Source organism: Camelina sativa, chromosome 16 (assembly GCF_000633955.1).
Source record: "Camelina sativa cultivar DH55 chromosome 16, Cs, whole genome shotgun sequence".
Classification (NCBI taxonomy): Eukaryota; Viridiplantae; Streptophyta; class Magnoliopsida; order Brassicales; family Brassicaceae; genus Camelina; species Camelina sativa.
The window spans coordinates 5,178,986-5,198,700 of record NC_025700.1 but is presented as its reverse complement, the minus strand read 5'-3'; the positions used below and the strand labels follow the sequence as shown (position 1 = coordinate 5,198,700).

General features: G+C 36.4%; 4 protein-coding genes across 14 annotated transcripts in view; all 4 read right to left on the bottom strand.

Moving 5' to 3' along the window:
- LOC104749840 lies at window positions 2,044-8,210 on the bottom strand. Of its 9 annotated transcripts, XR_002035713.1 has the most exons (21): window positions 8,008-8,210; window positions 7,602-7,712; window positions 7,464-7,486; window positions 7,170-7,357; window positions 6,956-7,003; window positions 6,837-6,879; window positions 6,539-6,714; window positions 6,219-6,314; window positions 6,034-6,088; window positions 5,847-5,943; window positions 5,551-5,755; window positions 5,066-5,219; window positions 4,949-4,986; window positions 4,553-4,619; window positions 4,376-4,477; window positions 4,257-4,282; window positions 3,859-4,155; window positions 3,361-3,691; window positions 3,195-3,244; window positions 3,004-3,119; window positions 2,044-2,390 (listed from the first exon to the last, which is right to left on the bottom strand). XR_002035713.1 is itself a non-coding variant. In XM_019237535.1 (20 exons), exons 2-19 carry the CDS (start codon window positions 7,641-7,643, stop codon window positions 3,239-3,241), a joined length of 1,998 nt encoding a protein of 665 aa, XP_019093080.1. In that variant the 5' UTR covers window positions 7,644-7,712; window positions 8,008-8,210; the 3' UTR covers window positions 2,750-3,119; window positions 3,195-3,238. The 9 variants fall into 9 exon arrangements, 8 of the variants coding, with proteins under 8 accessions (XP_019093080.1, XP_019093079.1, XP_019093073.1 ...); XM_019237535.1 differs by lacking the exon at window positions 2,044-2,390 and having other exon boundaries at window positions 2,750-3,119; window positions 3,357-3,691; XM_019237534.1 differs by lacking the exon at window positions 2,044-2,390 and having other exon boundaries at window positions 2,750-3,113; window positions 3,357-3,691.
- On the bottom strand, window positions 8,415-10,554 carry LOC104749839 (trans-cinnamate 4-monooxygenase). The gene is made up of 3 exons (XM_010471549.2): window positions 9,642-10,554; window positions 9,388-9,521; window positions 8,415-9,194 (listed from the first exon to the last, which is right to left on the bottom strand). The coding sequence occupies exons 1-3, from the start codon at window positions 10,424-10,426 to the stop codon at window positions 8,596-8,598; spliced, it is 1,518 nt and encodes a 505-aa protein (XP_010469851.1). The 5' UTR covers window positions 10,427-10,554; the 3' UTR covers window positions 8,415-8,595.
- LOC104749837 (protein NETWORKED 4B-like) lies at window positions 14,422-16,605 on the bottom strand. Its single transcript, XM_019238448.1, has 2 exons — window positions 16,482-16,605; window positions 14,422-15,957 (listed from the first exon to the last, which is right to left on the bottom strand). The coding sequence occupies exons 1-2, from the start codon at window positions 16,603-16,605 to the stop codon at window positions 14,558-14,560; spliced, it is 1,524 nt and encodes a 507-aa protein (XP_019093993.1). The 3' UTR covers window positions 14,422-14,557.
- The window catches only part of LOC104749838, a 3,897-nt gene continuing 1,913 nt past the window's right edge, over window positions 17,732-19,715 (bottom strand). Inside the window, exon 2 of one of the 3 annotated variants that reach the window (XM_019238449.1) lies at window positions 17,732-18,140. In XM_019238449.1, coding sequence (XP_019093994.1) covers window positions 17,883-18,140 — 258 coding nt within the window. In that variant the 3' untranslated portion in view covers window positions 17,732-17,882. Of the gene's footprint in view, window positions 19,631-19,715 lie in introns of those variants that run through there. The other 2 variants (XM_010471547.1, XM_010471548.1) reach the window with 2 other exon arrangements.

Sequence of the window (19,715 nt, the reverse complement as noted above, 5' to 3'; positions counted from 1 at the left end):
AAAAAAAAAAAAAAAAAAAAGACTTTGGGAGGTTCTATTTTGACGAGGTTCTCTTATTCTTAAGAAATCAAATTTTGCATGTGTATTTTGGTTTCTATGCGATTGCCTCAAATATTCTCCACTCATAACCAAGACACAATCAAATGATACTTAACTCGACTCTTTAAGAAAACTTGGTGATCATTCAGAAAATTTTCAATTTATTTCAAAATTTATTCTGGTATGAAAAAAATATTTAATAACCAGATAGATATTAAGGTTATAAAATTGTTATACAAATAGAAAATAATATTATATTGTTTATACTTATCTTATAAAAAAATTATAATAGAAATTTTCGATCGTGTACATGTATAGTCAATATATCATTCTCTATATTTGTATTCTAACCAAATTTGAATCTTACCATAAACTTTAGAATTGACTAATAGCGCCCGCTAGATAAACATGATTCATATTTTTTAAATTTTGGAATTTAGATCTAAATTTAAAAAGATATAATACCAAACTCAAAATTTAGATCTAACAACCTACCATATATATTAAACAATAATAATAATAATAAATATAACAAAAATAACACCATATCTTTTGAAATCGCTTTTTTTTTTTTTTTTTGGAATCTTCTACTATCATTATATTGAGTTTTTTTGCCTACTAGCTTTTAACACCTTTGACCTTATAAGCTTTGTAAGTGTAACTACTGAATGAATAGTATGGAAACTTGTAATTTTAACTCGGTGAAAAAACGTCAGAGTCTGGTAAAAATAAGAAATGGTATTCTATCTTCCTAATTTTCATTACTGTATTTATGGGATTTTCTTGTTGATAGCAAAATATATAGACGTTTTCCCTTTTTGGATTTTTCCATATTTTATATAGAAATTATCTTGATTTTACCATGCACAATATATAATATTGTCTCAGGGCCACGTTCCCCTTATCCTTCTATTAAATACTTTTCACCCAAAATTTATTTCATGAAACTGACTTGGATAATCCGAACCACTAGATTTATATAGAGATTGACATCATATGATTACAACTAGATTATAAAATTTAAAACCACATAATTCTCTTCTTTTTTTTTTGTATGAAAACTATATAATTCAAAGCACGCATGAACTTCTTCAATTTTTTCACATTGCGTGTTGCCATATAATTCTACAACTGACAATTTGACTGGTACCGAGAATATGATGATTCTCAAGTTTCGAATATTATTGTTAAAAATTAAAGTTACTGGAAACATTCGGATAGTTCACAAAAACAAAAATCACCATATCCTATGAAAGATATAACCTTGCCTTGTAAATCCAATCCAATGATAGTTTCAGTTACATACATGATATATAAGTTAACAAGTGCTAAATTCTCGGGTTTGATATGATTAAGCTCCGCTTTTTAAAACTTTTGGCCATGTGAAACCACTTCTTAGAATAGTTGTCATCAAGAGATACTCGCTAACGTAACAAGTATCAATCTCGTACCACACATGTTGCACATGAGAATCAAACAGCCGCAATATTCTTAATTACTATTTTGAAAAAAACCAAAATAATCAAAGACCTAATTAGTCACCTAGACTTTCATTTTTTTTTTTAGCCCGAGACCGAAGCACGCTGAATTACTTTGTTGTCAATGTCATTGCTATTCAAACTCGTAATTTGGATGATGACCAACTAATTTACCAGTCGGGTCTAACTACATACATCATAACCATGTTTTTTTCCTTTTTTCTAAACGTATACGAAGAAATTAACAATTTAGTTAGCATATTTTTAAAAGTAATTAACATGCAAAGGACTATTTAGGACAGCATGTAAGGAATAGAATCAACTGATAGAAACTGCAATAATGCATGATACACACCAGCTGTAATTGGGGCTCACGTTCCCAGCTTGCAACAGACATTTTTTTTATCTTATTAATAAAATTATAATTATAATACTATTATCAAGATATCTCATTAGCTCCATATAATTTAAAGTATATGGAACATTGACTAAAAAATCTATAAAGTAGACGACACTGTTATAGAAAAAGTAAGCATTATCAACTTTATTCACTCCAATATCCCATATGTAGATAAAAATATGTCATGTATAAGCCATATAGATTCTTGCGAGTATGTAGAACAAAATCAACAACAAGTTTTAATGTTAGAGATATGATTAAATTTGGAACCTTTAAAATAGACAAAAATATAAACATTCGCAATACCTTACCTGTTAGATATGGGTTGCTTCCAATATGTCATTCGACCCAACAAGACCTGCTAAATCATGATTTCGGCCCGATAAATTTGGGAGAAAATCTACCAATTTCCGCGGAGAACAATTTCGGGATTCCGCGATGAAAACCATAAATAACCTTAGGTCAACACTCGCCTATAAAAGGAGAGAACATTTATTTGGATCACCATCCTAATCCCAAGACATTACTCAGAGAACAATACTTTGCATCAATTACTGTTATTGCCTTTTGTGTAATTTGTTTCTACTTCTGAGCTTGTCATTATTCTGTTTGTGAGTTTTCCTGTGAACTGACAAATTTAATCTCGACTCTTTGTAAATGACTCGTTAATAAAAGGACTAGCTCCATTCTTCCCCAAAATCTTTAGTTACTTAGTATTGTGCAAATCCCCGTACAAAAAATACCCGCTGCACAAACATGTCTACCTATATTTCGTCAGAAACATGTTTTACGTGATTATATTTGCCTTCATGAACTATAGACCCACATAAACGGCTCGAATAGTAGTAAAGATAGAACATGGGTCGTGACAAACACGGTTGCATGTAAAGGTAGGTACAAACGCTATATGGACAAGACAACATAATATATTGATATGGTTGATTTTTTTATCTGTCTGCATGCTCAATGAAAATATATACCAAAAATGGCACATTCCTTTATATAATATCCCCATGAAACATCTGAAATTTGGAATTCAGATTTGGTGATAACTTGAACTAAAGAGATGTGTATATGAATACTTACCTAAGTTTTTAAAGAGTCAAGGAGCAATGTCTTGTTAAAAGAAACGAATTGAAGTGTGCGTCGTTCCAGCATTATCAGTTGTTGGAACGAGTCTCAACTTGTCCTTTCTCCTGATTCTATCTCAAGTTAGCTTCTTCTAGTAAATAATAAACAAACAAATGAATAATCCCAGGAATCAAAATTCAGTTTACCTCTGTTTCCTTGATGCTTAGTTTCCATGACTACCTTGTTGGGGTTACATCTAAAAACAATTTAAACATTCTCCATGTGTTAGGGGGATTGAGATTTAATTATGGAATTTTGGTATTTGCGAAATAGATTGTACGAGAAGTGTGTGACAATGTTCACCGTACATACTCATTTTCGTCTGAGAGGCTCTTTGCAACGGATGACGAGGTCTCATCTCCCTGACTTTTTGGGTCATTCACTTCTCTGCTTTGCTCATTATCGTTCTCTGATAACGTGTCATTCTCAAAACCGCTTGTCTCTGCTGCTAGTAGTTCTGATTTACGGTTTGCTGATAAACGGTTTATATAGTCGTCTTCATCATCATCTCCAGTGCCTCCTACTGAAAACTTTGGAACCCATGTTTCCGGAATAGAATCAGGGGCACGAGATGGACACCAGTGCGAGCTACCAAGGTCAGGGTTTAGGAAAGGATATGGCTTGTCCCTCTCACTTGTAAAATCTGTGATAGTTAAGACAGGAATTTACATGTGAGAGATCGCCAAGATATTGATATGACAAACGGATATCCTATGGTTCTAGATATAAGATCTCTGCATCGTGGCTTGGGACAGGATAATGGGCAATCCATTGAAGATGTTTCTGATAACAAAGTAAAGGCAAACCAACCTGAGCTTATGGCTGCAGATGTAAATCCTTCTGCAAACCAATTGTAAGACGCGTCTAGACCACCTCCTCTCTGACTGGTAGATTTTAACTTTCCTGGGTTTGATAGTCTAACCTGCTTTCCAGACCCAACTTTTCTCTTCATATGTTGATCATCTACATCCCAATCTTCCCACGATTCTTGGAAAAGGTCATTATTCAGATACTTCTTGTCTCCAAGGTTGCAAAACGAATTAGGTTCCCTTTTCTTTTGTCTTGTTTTGGTGTCAAACTGTGAATTATGGGTTTCATTGGTCCAAACTGACAAGGATAAGGAGCAGTGACAGTTCAGTACTACGGAAAAACTAAATGCTTGCAAAATCATAACATGTGTACACAAAATACGTTAGAAAAATCAATACCAGCACTAGATGAGCAAGATTCTTCGCTGTTAGGAAAAGTGAGGTGGCGTCAGGATTGCAGTTCATCTATATAAAGCATATGAATCACAATCAGAAAGAGACATACTGAAAATGCTTACCTACGCAAACTAAGGCTGTCTTTATCTTCCTCAGGTACAATGGACGACCAAACCGGTTGGTCAAACTCAGTGTCAAAATCAAAGTCAGGGGTTTTGAAATAACTGGATGTTATTTGTGGCAAGTTCAGTCAGCATGAGTTAAAAAATGGCTCGATGCAATTTAAGGAATTGACTTACGCTGCCTTAGTGAAACTTGGATGATCGATATTCCTTTCTAGAATATGTGATCTTCGAGTTGGTGAATCTGAAATAAAGAAAACTAAAGGAGTTAACAGATAAACAGGCCAAAAAGTAACTCCAACAAGTATGTAGATACATGTCTCTCCAACTTCACACAACAACAATAGATGAAGCTATGAGATACTGAAAGCAAGTGAAGTAATGAATCAAAAAGATATAATTTAATTTAGAACTTCCGAGAATGATTTGAAACAAAGAGTCAATGAACTTCCTAAAGACATACGCTTAGACTAGTTATTTTATGAATACAACTTATCAGGTCAGATGAAAGCTCTTTGATAAAAGCATATATGCAGGTCGCTGTTATTCCTAATTTAGTTGAGCTAAACTCACCTCTAATGTTGGACCTCCAGGTCGTTTCCAGATAATCCCTAAAACACAAAGACTTTTAATGTCAAGAGGCATAGTATCACCATAGTAAAGTGACAAAATGAGAGATTTGAAGAGCACCTCTTCTTTTTCCTATGGTATTCTACAGAAGAGCGACTCTCAGTGTAATCCTTGCCATATTTCAAGAAATCAGGGTTCAAACTTTCCTTTCCACATGGCTGTTCGCCGTTCCAGTAAAAACCATCTTCCCGGTCATCAAGAAAGGCAGACTTAGCTAGTGAATTAAGATAAATAAACCAAATTTAAATTTTTTGTGATCTGATCTCTTAAGGAAAGAAAAAAAAAAAAAAAGAACAGATAAGGGTTCATGTCACACAACATGAAATTGCGTTCATTACATTTTATACTAGGAATAATCAGTAAGAAGTGAAATGCTACTTTGATCAAGTCATGTTTAATGTAAATTGCAGAAGGTGAAGGGTAGTGACGACTGACGACTAAGAGAAGATATAGAAGATGCATGAAAGATAAGCGTTGCATAGATGGTGAGGTTATGCATGAAACGAAAACGAAATCTTTTTTGGCATATGACATTAGTAAATTACCATTCCACTCACCATCCGAGAACCTGCTGTTGTTGAAATCTGCAGCATCGCAGAAGAAACTTCTTGTGTCGCTATATTGATTTTGCAAGTGATCACTGAAAGTGAGCAGTTTTTGCTTTCTGCCCCCATCTTTAGCATGTATGGCAATGGGAGACCTATAACGGCTGTCCTCTTGGAACATTTTGCCACTTTCAATAATTGTGTCCTGTAAACAGGGGATGAAAATATTGGGTCTGGAAAACAAGTTAGAAATGGAAGGAATACCGGGAAAAGATAAGATGACAAGAGTCTGTTACCACTTCCTTCTCAAAGTCGTAGAGCCTTGCCCTGACGTTCAATGTAGCTTGTTGACCTGTACCCTTCCATGGAGAGGAGCACCGGTACGCAAAGGTTCTTTCATACACAAGTTAATACAATCACTGATCCTAAATGGTACATAATTCAACCAAGTGAAAACAAGTGCCAATCGTAAAAGCTGCCCACCTGTCTGGTGGATGTGGAGAATTAACTGGAGTTTTCGTATTTATATTACCTAATCCTGAATGGAAAGAGTAAGAGTCATAAGAGAAAGGCATAGTAGGACATCTCATCTTAAAGACTGATCAAGATCTAGGTAAACATCGTAAGTTAAACTTTTCCCACCATTTTGTGATCTCTAAGACCTATACCTTCAACTGAAAATGCCATGTGAGCCTCAGACGGAGAAGATTCTTCCTTGTAGGTTGTTGCATGATCATCCCCAACCAAATCAAAGACAGATAACTCTGAAAACCATTTTATAATGTATCAACTAAAATGTTGAGACTTGCATATGGCCTAAACTTCGGATAAGCAAACAGTGAAAAGTGATTGGGAAGTAAAACCAGAATGAAACAGACCTATCTAGATGCTATAGATGTTAAAAAAGAATGAAAACGGAATACAGTAAACCTCTCTACTTTCTAGATATTAACACAATAGTCAATACAAAGTCATAGTGATTACTTACTCCGCTCTGTGCCATCCAACAGATCCTTTGTGGTGTTTGCTTTCTTTAATTCATTTGTCTGGTTTTCAGGGAGACTAAAAGAAGTCCTGTAAGACAGTGAAGCATCCATAACGTCCGTTGTGGTGTTTGCATTGTTGAAATCTTTTGTCTGGTTGTCAGGAAAATTAAACAAAGCCCTGTACGACAGTGAAGCATCAAAATTTCTATAAGCTGTGCAGTTCCATTAGCAAAATAATCAAGAGGATATACATGCTGAGAAAGAAAACTTGGGCAAGCGAAACAAAGAAAACTGCCTTGCCTCTTCGAGGAAGTAGGTTCTGCTTTATGGTTTAATGAACTTCCTGCATCACCACACATAACATATTAACATGATCAGAAGTGGAGAAGATTTATAAATCAAGAGTTTGGAGACCTCACCTACTCCGGATGTGTTGTCATTCAGGTTGAAGAAATCAGCATCCAGATCTTCCATTAACACAAGTGATAGAAACAGGAAGAAAGCAAAATGGGAATTATATGTCATGGTCCGAGCAATAATGCAAATAAAGGGTCCATAACCTGACTCGAATCATAAGGGAACTACAAACCACACTCAGAACGGTGCTGGAAGTCCTAACAAGCACACACTTACCAACTTTTGGACAAGAAGGTTGGCATTCAGGAGTAACGGTTGACAAGTGGAGCAAATTGAGAATATCCAGAGAGTGGTGTTCTCTTGGGTGTTGATTACTATTGTTTATATCATTAGTAAAGCTCTCAGACCCAACTGTGAGCTGCTGATGCTGTTGCTGTCTCCTCTGCTCAAAGTATTGCTTTTGCCTTCAGGTTCAACAAAGATAAGATCAAAAATGTGTGCACTAGATGTCAACCAAATCATCAATACTGAAAAATAATCTTTACAACAGAGAAAGAAGAGCTTACACACCTCTTCTTCACTGACGTGTGTGACTGGATGCCGCAAGAGATCCCCAAAAAACAATAACAAGTCAGAAATTGAAACAATAATAAGATAGCTAAGCAATTCATAATAGATCTCTAAAAGGAAAAAGCAAAAGTCACACACAGCAGCCACTTTACGCCTCGATCCTCCCATCCATTGCAACATTCTTAGGATCCCGAATTCACTAGCTCGCAATTTTAACACTCAACTGAACACAACGTGTCTCCTCAATCGCTGAAAATTTCCAGCAGAAATTGAAGTAATCAGCATCAGAAAACTGTAATTACATTAAAATCAAGCTTCTGACCAGAAAAAATTATATGCGAGATGAGCCTAATTTGATTTACTTAGGGTTTGCGAACTGTACGGACTACACAATGGATCTAGAAATTAGGATTTCTCAACATCACCATGAACTAGTCGACGCAACGATTCCATAATTAGGTTGACGAATTTCAGATCTAGGTAATGATTCTACAAAATCTCTATTAAAAAAAATGGAGAATCGAGAGAGAAGATAGAGAGATACTTCGAAAATTCGAGGAGGCTTCGACAGTATCTGAGCTCGGAGCGTATTTAGGGAAATCTGATGAACGATGAAGAGTTGAAGACGATGATCTTTGATCCAAATTGAAGCAAGAGAAACAAAATCAAAGACAATGCATCGAACGGTCTTCTCGAAATTTCGAAAATTTCTTATGAGCACCATTTGCAATTTGGTGTTTTCGTTTCCCGTTGCGTGATCTCCGCAAGTGGAGTACGATATCTATGGGCCGTATAAAGCCCATTAGCCCATAGAGAAATGATCGAACTTTTTTAACAAATTGTGTAATGAGTGTTTTTAACAGGCTTAGAAAAGGTTTCTGTTGAAGTTAGAAGAACCTAGAAACCACCAAATTAATATGACTATTGTTCAACAATCATGAGAATTTTGAATTTGATATAACATCAATGTCCATTTAAAACAATGGGCACCACTAGATTATTGCAATCGTAGCATTTTAAAGACATTTTACACAAAACATCTCACAAAAAGCAAAACATGGGGAATAATAATATTCAACAGATTTCACAAGCATCACTATAAAAAGTCATTTTTTTCTTTTTGCAGAAATTTTTAAGAGTTCCTTGGTTTCATAACGATTGTGGAATGGTTAAGGATGTGCAAGCTGAACTGTCCACCTTTCTCAGAAGTATCAATTTTAGACTGTCCTGGAGGAGGAAGAAGCTCAAAGTTCTGTACCATCCTACCAATAGTGATTCCCAAAATAGGCAACGCCAATATAATCCCTGGACAGCTTCTACGTCCAACACCAAACGGCACATACCTGAAGTCATTACCGTTTGCTTCAACGTGCGCTTCCTCTTCAAAGAACCTCTCTGGTCTAAACTCTTCAGGCTTCTTCCAACTGTTTGGGTTGTTCGCTAGCCACCAAGCATTGACAAGGATTTTGCTTTCTGCTGGGATATCGTATCCAGCTAGCTTTGCCTCGTGGAGGTTCATGTGAGGCACGAGTAGAGGAATGGCCATTCTTAGACGAAGTGTCTCCTTAATCACAGCTTGAAGGTATGGAAGCCTGTGTAGCTCTGGCTCTGTCACTTGCACACCCGGTCCAAGAACTGTGTCGATTTCGTTCCTTAGCTTGCTCTGGATCTCAGGATGGTTCACTAATTCCGCAATTCCCCACTCGATCGACCACAGTGTTGTCTCAATAGCTGTTTCAATCAAGAAACCAGCATCACAAAACTGTACAAACCAGCTGTCTCAATAGCTGTTTCAATCAACAACCTAGATGAGCCTAATTCCGAATTTACAGGATACACTTAAAACACTAATGTCCAGTTTCGTATGCAAGTAAAGAGACGTCTAGAGGATTGATTACGTATACTACAAGGAAGAAATAGTTACCAGCGACGTTGATGTTCTCAACAATGTACAGAACGTTGTCTTCATTGATTTCTCCCTTCTGTTCAGCTTCAAGGATATGATCAATGGCGCATTTCAATCCTTCACTACCTGTAGGCTTAGAACTCGCAATTTGCCTGCATGAATGAATTCACCAATGTCAATATCCAAAAAAATCCTTAAAAANAAAAAAAAAAAAAAAAAAAAAAAAAAAAAAAAAAAAAAAAAAAAAAAAAAAAAAAAAAAACAGAACTCACTTCCTCTCATCAACAAAGTACTTCTTGAAAAGAGCGATTCTTCGATCTTTAACATCTTGACAAATCTTCAAATAACCTCTAAGGAAAGGTCTAAGGATAGGGATGAAATCACCATAGTTATACTCAAAGCTCTGAGCTAAACGACTCCTCTCACCATTCAAAGCCTTAAGCCTAAGGAAAAGAGGATCATCCTCACTCTCAAACCTTCTATCGAACATGATACGGAACATATTGTTATACATCATCAACTGCAAACGTTTCCTCAACACGATCCCTTTAGTAGCTGAATCTGGATTTTTCTTCACATCTTCAACAACGCTCGCTGCTTCGAACTCCCAACCTTCACGGTTCTGCTGAACAACCTTGTTTGTAAAGAAAGGAACCGTCATGATCCTTCTCATCTTCCTCCAGTGCTCTCCGTAAACAGTGAACACCATGTCTTGACCTTTACCTGTGAAAATGTCGAACACGACGTTTCTCGTTCTAGATCCGAACTCAACACCTTGCGTGTGGAGTACTTCTTTGGTTAGATTTGGTGAAGAGACGACGACTAGGTTACGCTGACCCATCCTTAGGAGGAAGAGATCGCCGAATTTTTTAGCGTAATCGACCAGGTTACGGTGGTTTAGATCATCTCCGACTTGTAGCCAGTTACCGAAGATCGGAATCGGCATAGGACCTGGAGGTAACTTCAATTTCTTGCCGCGAAGCTTTGAAACCACCGTGGCGAGAACCACCGCCACGAAGACGGCGATTAGAGACTTCTCCAACAAGAGAAGGTCCATAACTGTGATTTTTTTTTTAGCTACGTACCTCTCTCAGCTGAGTATTTGATTCTTGTGAGAACCGAATTGGATTGTTGAATAAAAATAAAGCAGAAGAAGCTGCTGAGGAAGAAATGGTGAAAGAGGAAGAAGGTTTTATAAGAGGGAGAGAGGTTGGTTTGGTTTGAGAATGGAGGAACCAACGGCAAAAGGAAAACGGCGTTAGGTGCGGGAGAGGGAGTTGGTGAAACGATGATAAACGGCGTTAGATTAAACGGTGATGGATGTGTGTGAGTGGGCTTGGTGTTGTTGATGGGGGTAGGTAAAGACCACAAAGTTTTTTTAAAAGGTGTTTGGTGAAGAAGGTTGTAGGAGGAGGAAGAGGAGATGATTACTAGACTTCTCATTTGGTCTTTCTATTTGAGTGTATAAATTAAAATAACAACTAAATATATATATGTATTCTTTAACAAAACCAAACAAAAAAACATAAGAATTTTTTGTCATTGGTTTTTTTAATTTATAGATCAACTATGATGGCATATATATATATAGAAACCAAAGTATTTGATTAAAGTAGTCATATAATTTGATATATAAAATTATAGTGTTGTTTAGTTGATTCTGACTGTCCTACAAGTCCTACAAAAGTGAATATTTCTATAGACAAAACTACAAGCTACATGGGTTTATGTAGTATGATTACACACTATCCAACACAAGAAACACTTTTTTTTTTTGTTAAAGACACAAGAAGCACTTGTGGTTGAGTTGTACATCATTTTGAAAGATAAACAACAAACTCCCGGTTCTCATTTTATCCCATCCGGCTATAGTTTGTAATCTCATCAATTTGTATTAGTGTTGACGTTGTATCGTAACCCGCAATAAGATTACAGTGTATATGACCCAAAAAAAAAACAGAAGTTATGCACCAAATAAAAATTATTTAGTGTATCTTTTTAAAAAAATTATTGTCTGAATTGTATATGATGATTCCTTTAACATATTGTACATACGACATACATATTTTTTCTTTATTGATACATTATTGATGATTCTTTCTTAAAGCAAAGTTTAATTAGATGCACGTTCAATAAAGTTACGTACATTGGTTTGGTTAATTAATTGTTGGTCTCAAGGCGATTCAAAACAGATGGTTTTGGTCTATAGATAAAGTTTAAAATATCAATTCCAGTTACAATTGTAAACTGTGAGCCAGATTTTAACTAATTGTCGTAAGGTTTTACCGTTTTGGAGAAAGTAAAAAATTGATGATACAGCTAATATAGATAGATGAACTCTGATAAGAGCTTTATAGAATTATATAACATGGAGGCATTTTGTAAACTAAAAGATACCTACAAAAATAAGATGAATGGCAACTAAAGAAATCCGACTGTTTGACTGAAAGAGGAAACCAAAATTCAATATTTATAAGCTTCAGTTANAAAAAAAAAAAAAAAAAACAAGAAATAGATCACAAATTGTGATTCACAACACTTAAAAATGTAAATGGTGATTATATTGAGTCGGATCATGAAATCACAAAGATAGTGGTTATGTCCCGTTCTTTTAGAATGTTTAAGTGATGAAATAAGAATATGCTTGATTATATTTTGTAACACAATAAAAGTTTTAAAAAATTATATGAATTAGGATCCCTAAGTTTTTAAATTACACATGACATCTATAGTTTGGAACAATACTGATTGTGGTAATTAATCTCCTGAATTTAAAACAAACTTTTACATTAAGATATTAGTCTCCAACTATATATGGCTAGGCTAGACCACCGAACCGTCAGCGGATTTATTAACATTCCCAAGTGGTTTTTGACTTTTATCGTGATAAAAAGTTTTTATTATTTGTATATTAAGTGCGATTGGTAACGTAGCCAAATGTATACAGAAAAGTTGTAAGTTGAAGCTGTAAGCTGTTACGGAATAGTGCAAAATTGTAAGAAAAAGTTGTACATGAAAACTGTACCGAAAAGCTGAGAGTAAAACTTTTAATAAAGTTTTTGGTAAAGTTTTTGTGATCGGTAAAAATTCAAAGCTTTACCACTTGTAATATTCTGTATAAGTTCACCAATCAATACCATTGTTTTAATTTAAAAAGGGTGATTAGTGTGTGTGTATTTTTCAATAATTCTAGTAATATGAATCGTAATTAATGAATAGGAGACACGGTGCATTCCGTTTGTGTCTCTGAGTTGACATGTGACAACAACCAAATATTTTTTTTTTGGTCCAGTTATATCAATAAATGTATAAAATCAAGATACAATTGGTTCATAAGCCATGATGGCAATGAAAAAAATCCGAACAAAAAAAGAAAAGAAATATGAGTAATATTATCCATTATCTCTTTGTAAAAAATAAACTGAATTTTGTGAAACTTGTTGGTCCAGCATCTGATATCTAGAATAATATTCTCTAATGTAATATCATTGTGTTGGTTGTTTAAAATTTTGGTTGAATACTTCAGAGCCTCCTTCAAAGCAAACAGATGCAACAAACCAAATATAAAATTGAAAATTAATACGAATTTCAATGATTATCAAAGAAATGTAAATAACAATTAACCTTACCACCACTACATATGGTCAAAATACAAAGCAAAGAAAGAAAAAAAGAAGGAAACACAAATCAGTCACGGCGAGAAAAAATTAAGGTGTGAAAGAGAGACAAACAGACAGAACACGAGAGTGCGTAGGTCGGAAATTTAAAAGTCATGTACACGACGTCAGATTTGACGCCGTTAAGAAAACCATTTAAAAAAAAAAAAAACTAGTGGTAGTTAAAATAAACGCGCGGCACTGTACAAGGCTTAGAATTTTGGCGGATGCAATCCATGAACTCTCTTTTAATATCCAAGAGTCAATTTAGGCAACAACCACTCTTATTGACTTCCATTATATTAATGGGATTCCCTTATATTAATACTCACGAATTAGCCTCTATCTCTCTCTCTCCTTGCACTCGTCATTTCATATTATTATTTGGAGTATTTAGGATTAGAGGAAAAAAAAACTAAATTTAAAGATAAGTAATAATAGTTTAAAGAGAGAGAGAGAGATACACCTACCATTACCACGAAAGACAGCGACATGGAGAAATGGTGCTACCTACCCCCTACTGCCCATATTTGTCCACCATACTTTCTCTCCTCATGTGTTTTAATTCAACGGCCTTCGTTTCGTAATCATGACCTTACATGGGCCTTCTTACTTTGGACCCATTTGATATATGTACCATGGATCCTTTAGCCTAATTTTTTTAACTTATTATAGAGCTTAATGTTCACTAAAATACACCATACTTATTGCGTGGTTTGAACCCGTATTGAAACAAAGTTACTATACGCATATATAATGGTCCCTGAGCGAGGGAGGGACCACGTCTTTTTCTCTTATTTGCAAATTATGTATGTATTAATGTATGTATTCTCAAAATATTTGCAAATTATTAGTAAACTGTACACATACATATTACGGGTAAGCGAAGGAGAAAAATAAAACAATGCGACTAGTATGTATGTATAGTCGTTTTACATAATCATCAGTTGTGTATAGACGTTTTATTTGCAAATTATGTATGTATGTATTCTCAAAATATTCTCAAAATATTTGCCAAATTATTTTCATCTGAAGGAATAAACTAAGAGATTCAATTGTGGAGGGACCACGTCTATACACAACTGTTGTCTGATGCCTGTTGGTGTAGCCTGATGATTCAATTTCAGTTTTGGTGCTTTGGTTTTACTTCTGAGCCGGGATTGAGATGAGTTGGTTATAGTGTGTGATTGAAGATGGTTTTAGCTTTGTGCAAAACACTGTGTTTTGGAAAAGAGAAGGGTAAAAGCAAAAGCCTCTGGTCACGACAGAGTCTCTGCCGTTAGTGAGTGAGTATAAATATAACCATTGATTTGAGTTTGAGTTTTGAGAAATGAGAAAATATTACCATTGACGTTTGACAAAAAAAAAAAAAAAAATATTACCATTGACTTGTTACTATATCAAGTATTATCAACTTAGATTATTCATCTTCAACGTATTTTCCAACATCAACTAACAGCCCTTAAAAAACAACATTTTAAGTCCAAAAGAAAACACTTGTATGTCCTGCACATAGTCATTGTTCTTACACTTCACGTTGCTAAGATCACTACTCCCTTACTCTTATGTCCTGCAACAACCCTCCAAAGCCTGTCGTACCCATCTCTGTAATGTTCAAGCGAGATACAAAGCTGTCTTATTGCTTCTCTTTTCTGCTCAGCCACTTCTGATGCACCCAATCTTGTCCTTTCTACTTCTTCCGTAAGTTCACTCGACCGTCTTCTCAGCCTCACTTGCTCCATGTGAAGCTCCTCCATATGCTTTTCCATTTCCTTTATCTTCTCTTCTCTCTTCCCAATCTCCTCTCTTAGCACATTGCTCTCATATCTCATTACGCTGATCTTCTTGGATTCTCCTCTAAGCTTCTCCTCCGTTTCAGCTTTCTCTTCTGTTATCAGCCTAATATGTGATTCCAGCTCTCTCAGCTGCTCTCCAAGTCGGCTTCGTTCTTCAAGAAGCTTTGACATTTCTCCTTTGATCTGTGCCTTCTCTGGGAATATCTTTTCTTCAGCATCAGAGACAGCAGTTTTAAGTGCCCTTATCTCGTTATCTCTGTCCTGTAAACTAGTTTTCACCATTGCCAATCTCTCTTGCAACTTTGAGACTTCTTTCTTCTCTGCGTTGAGCGTGTTTCTGTACCTATCAGTGTCTTTCTGAGTCAACTCGAGCTCATGCTGTAAGCTCTTCAGCTTCTCCTCAGCAGCTCTACTGATCTCGAGCTCATTTCTCAGAGAACAAGTCTCTTTCTCAAAGTGCTGAACCTTCTCTTTTGCGATACTCAGCTCTTCCTCCAAGGCCTGCACTTTTGCTTCTTCTTTAGTGTCCTCTTTATCCAAATCAAGACTCTTTTGAGGATCCTCTATTCCAGAGGACATGCAGCTCTGAAGCTCAATCTTCATATTAGCGATCTCTTCTTCGTGCATTCGAATCTTTTCATTAGCTTCTCCAAGCTCTCCCTCGTATACAGTAATTTTATGAAGGAGGTCAACATTGTTGTCACTTTCCTGCTGGAGAAGGAGCTTCTGTTTCGTCTCTTCAAGCTCAAGCTCAAGATCAGCCATCCTGCGGATCAATGCCTCATCAGCTTCTTCATCATTAGCAGAGGAATGATCAGAATCAGAACCGGAATCTGTCAAAGATGATGAGTCTCCCTCTTCTTTATGACCAGACTGACGGCGACTCAACTTCTCTTGGGTAGGAGATGATATCTCAAGAGAGCTCTGTGACTGGATCTCAGATGAATGATGATTCTTCTGAAGCTCACCGCTAGCTTGATCATAACGCTCAGCCAATGCGCGGTACATGCGGTAAAATTCCTCGACAAGCTGGATTAACTCAGGACGCTTCTGAAAATACATTTGAGCTTTCTTGGCAAAAGAGTCTGCGTCTTCTTCAATCAGTTTCAACATGTGGTTCACTCGGTCATCCATCTCTGAGAAGCCAAATCAAGAACAAGAAAGAAAACGTCAGATTTTTGGGTAATCATCTACATTAAGTGGATGGAGATCTCAATGCCAAGTGAANAGAGGAATGATCAGAATCAGAACCGGAATCTGTCAAAGATGATGAGTCTCCCTCTTCTTTATGACCAGACTGACGGCGACTCAACTTCTCTTGGGTAGGAGATGATATCTCAAGAGAGCTCTGTGACTGGATCTCAGATGAATGATGATTCTTCTGAAGCTCACCGCTAGCTTGATCATAACGCTCAGCCAATGCGCGGTACATGCGGTAAAATTCCTCGACAAGCTGGATTAACTCAGGACGCTTCTGAAAATACATTTGAGCTTTCTTGGCAAAAGAGTCTGCGTCTTCTTCAATCAGTTTCAACATGTGGTTCACTCGGTCATCCATCTCTGAGAAGCCAAATCAAGAACAAGAAAGAAAACGTCAGATTTTTGGGTAATCATCTACATTAAGTGGATGGAGATCTCAATGCCAAGTGAAGCAACATACTCTCTAGATTCTCTGCAAGCCATTTTGAGTTCTTGGGACAATTGTGACTATCCCACCACCATGAGTGTGATTTCTTGGTCATAGACCTCTTAAACTGCTTCTTGCTCTGAGCCTGGGAGAACATAAGAACAAAGTGAGTAAAATGTTAGGATCCAAGAGACTAAAACAACACAAGCATCCAAGGAGCTTTCTAAGTCGTAGGTGAGTGAAAGACAACGGTTTCTTACCGCAGACGAAGCCATGACCTTGCCGTGCAGAGAAATTCAGAAAACCCTACAAGAAAGATCAAGAATTTAAGCCATTTAAAAAAAACAAAGACAACTTGATGTTCAAAGACTCAAGACTTTCTCAAATTGAAGATATGCTTTCTCGGGTTGAACAAAACAGTTTTGACAAAACCCAAGAAACAAATTAGATGAGATCAGAGGAGAAAAGAGGATTTCACATGTGGCACAAAGATGACACGTGAAGTTTNGCTTCTTCATCCTCTCTGAAACCAGAGAGCTTCAACGACGAAGACTCCTCCCTCAATCCAGAAGGAGGCAGCTTTCTAGGATTATCAACATCATCAAACCCGTTACGAGAGATACAAGGACTAGAGAACCTGGAACTCAGATCAAAAGAGCCTTCNTTTACTATAAAATAATGGTATTTTGCAGAAAGAAGAAGAGACAAAAAAATTGCAGAGAAAGAAAAGCTTACTTTACTGAGACGACGATGCAAAAAGACAAGAACCTTGTGACTGAATAATACTCAAACGAATGGCCTCTCTAAGCCTTTTATATTCCTTGTAACTTCGTTTGAAGATGATTCATCTTCTAACTAAAATCTAATAATCTATGTTTCACGCTCACTAAAGAAAATGAAAAAAATAATCAAGAATTAGTTAGTTAGTTTCTCACAATAATCTTGAAACTATTGGCACGCGGTTGAGAAAGTGATACACGCTTTATCTCTACACGTCTTAACTTCATAGCTACTCACGTCTCACCTGCTTATTTTTAAGTCTTTTTTTTTACATTTTTTATAAGAAGACTCAATAATTGTGTTATGATAAATGGGAGATAGCATTTATGGCGGATCCTCAACGCTCAAGATTATGCATGTGGCTTCATTGTGATTCGTGTTTTGATCCCATCTCTCTACTACGCATATAGAAAGAGAGAAAGAGCAAACCAACCGTCAACAAACTTATCATGGACACAAATTTAGAAGCCAAGTCAATGGTTCAGAAAACATAGAAAAAAAAAAGTAAAATAACTTCTCTTGATGTTAGTTTTAGAGAAACAAGAGTTGAATCACTTCTCTTTTTCTATGTTTCCAATCTACAACAAGAAAATTAACAACAGCAAATAAAAACAGAACAAAACAAAACAAAGATCAGAGAGGGTCTCATTGTTTTCATTGGGAAAAGATTCGAACATCACACGTTGGCTTGAGTCCATTTATCACATCACTCTGCTTCACTTCCTCGCAAGCAATAACAATTGGTATATGAACACTAAATCCCAACCAATCAAAACTCAATTTCCCTCTCAAGTACACATCAACCACAGCTTCAAGATTCTTCTCTTTGTTTGTCAGCAACGTAGCATCAACATCATAAACCTTGGACTGTCTCAGTCTAGTGGGGATCTTCAAAGAGGTAACGTTACCAGGGTCCTGCTTGAATCCATGAAGCGTTTTCTTTCCGAGGTTTATGTTCTCAGAAGAGACATCAGCTTTCATGGGGCTGTAATACAGCACTGTCTTGTCGTTTTGGTTAGAGAGCTGAAGAACCGTGTTCAAGTTCGCATTCATCAGAAGATCCGTCGTTGATTTAACGACATCAAGTCTCGAGAACTTGAGATTCATGACAAGCACCTGAGGCAGTTTAGATTTGATTGAAGTGTTCACAGACAATCCTGTCAACAAGACGATGACAAGGACAATGAAAACAAGCATGCAGGTACAAGGGCAGCATTTTCTGAAACATCCCGAGGCGCATAGCCTCTTGTCCTCCTCCCCCTGACCGATACGATCCACTAAGGAACCAGAGTTTCTACTCCGGTCGGCTTCTTCATCCTCTCTGAAACCAGAGAGCTTCAACGACGAAGACTCCTCCCTCAATCCAGAAGGAGGCAGCTTTCTAGGATTATCAACATCATCAAACCCGTTACGAGAGATACAAGGACTAGAGAACCTGGAACTCAGATCAAAAGAGCCTTCGCCATAGCTGCTATCTTCCCCTTCTCCATCTTCCTCTATAACTTTTTCGAGACCGCGTTGCTTAGCAGCAAACTCAGGGAAAAACAATGCGGGATCGCCGAATCCACAACCCCTCCTTGTAGGATGATGATGATGAGGCGGAGGAGGAGGGGGAGGAGGAGGAAGCAGCTCCGACATTGGAGCTTTGTTTTGGAATTCATGAAAATCAGATTTGTTTTTCTCTCTCAAAAATCACAAAGAAGCTGGTTGGGAAGATAACTTCAAGGGTCGTAATTCTCTTAACGACAGATCAAGGCTGGCTTCTATCCTAACAAATTTTGATTCGTTAATCTATTGTTGGCTTCCCTTTGTGATCCATAATTAGCAATTCCCGATTTTTCCTGTAACAAGCAATTTCACAATCACCCATTCCTAAACTAGTCTACCATACGACTTAAGATTCCAAAAGACTAGGCAAAGATGATTCTATCCAAGTAAAAACTGAAACTTTAACTAACCCTGACCCATAATCTTCACATCAACATACATAAAAATCGAAACTTTGACTAACCCTGAGCCATGATCTTCACACCAGCATACCTAAAAATCGAAACTTTGTAGTCGCCGGTGTCTCACTTGTTTCTTCATTATTTAATTTAATTTCTATCTAGCTGCCCTTCTTCTCAAAAAAAGTAGCATTTCTCATATGTACACCTGTTACAAAACTGAACAAATTTTGTAAAGTACAATCTTAAGATTGTGTAAAAAATATACTTTCATGGTATATGGCGAGTTTAATTCGGGGTTTTAGTTGAACTGATTAAGTTACCGTATAAAAAATAAAATATCACTAATATAATACTTTAATATAAGTTGAACTGATATGTTTTTTCTCTATGAAAAAATAGGGAAAACTTTTGGAACATCTCTATTATAGAGGAAATCCATTGGAGATAATCTTATCAAGGAAAAAAAAAATCAGTAAAGAAAAATAAAATAGAAGGACTAAGAGGCTTTTGAACAAAGTATATATATATATATATATAT

Excerpts from the sequence above, each read along its gene's own strand:
- LOC104749839 (XM_010471549.2), bottom strand. The coding sequence starts at position 10,426 with ATGGACCTTCTCTTGTTGGAGAAGTCTCTAATCGCCGTCTTCGTGGCG. Across the intron at positions 9,522-9,641 it reads TACTTTGTTGATGAGAGGAA|GCAAATTGCGAGTTCTAAGC; the intron begins GTGAGTTCTGTT and ends TCATTCATGCAG. Across the intron at positions 9,195-9,387 it reads TGAGAACATCAACGTCGCTG|CTATTGAGACAACACTGTGG; the intron begins GTAACTATTTCT and ends TGATTGAAACAG.
- LOC104749840 (XM_019237528.1), bottom strand. The coding sequence starts at position 7,643 with ATGTTGCAATGGATGGGAGGATCGAGGCGTAAAGTGGCTGCT. Across the intron at positions 7,487-7,601 it reads CGAGGCGTAAAGTGGCTGCT|TCACACACGTCAGTGAAGAA; the intron begins GTGTGTGACTTT and ends TGCGGCATCCAG. Across the intron at positions 3,120-3,194 it reads TAAGCATCAAGGAAACAGAG|AATCAGGAGAAAGGACAAGT; the intron begins GTAAACTGAATT and ends AACTTGAGATAG.
- LOC104749837 (XM_019238448.1), bottom strand. The coding sequence starts at position 16,605 with ATGTTCTCCCAGGCTCAGAGCAAGAAGCAGTTTAAGAGGTCTATGACC. Across the intron at positions 15,958-16,481 it reads GCTTGCAGAGAATCTAGAGA|AGATGGATGACCGAGTGAAC; the intron begins GTATGTTGCTTC and ends TTGGCTTCTCAG.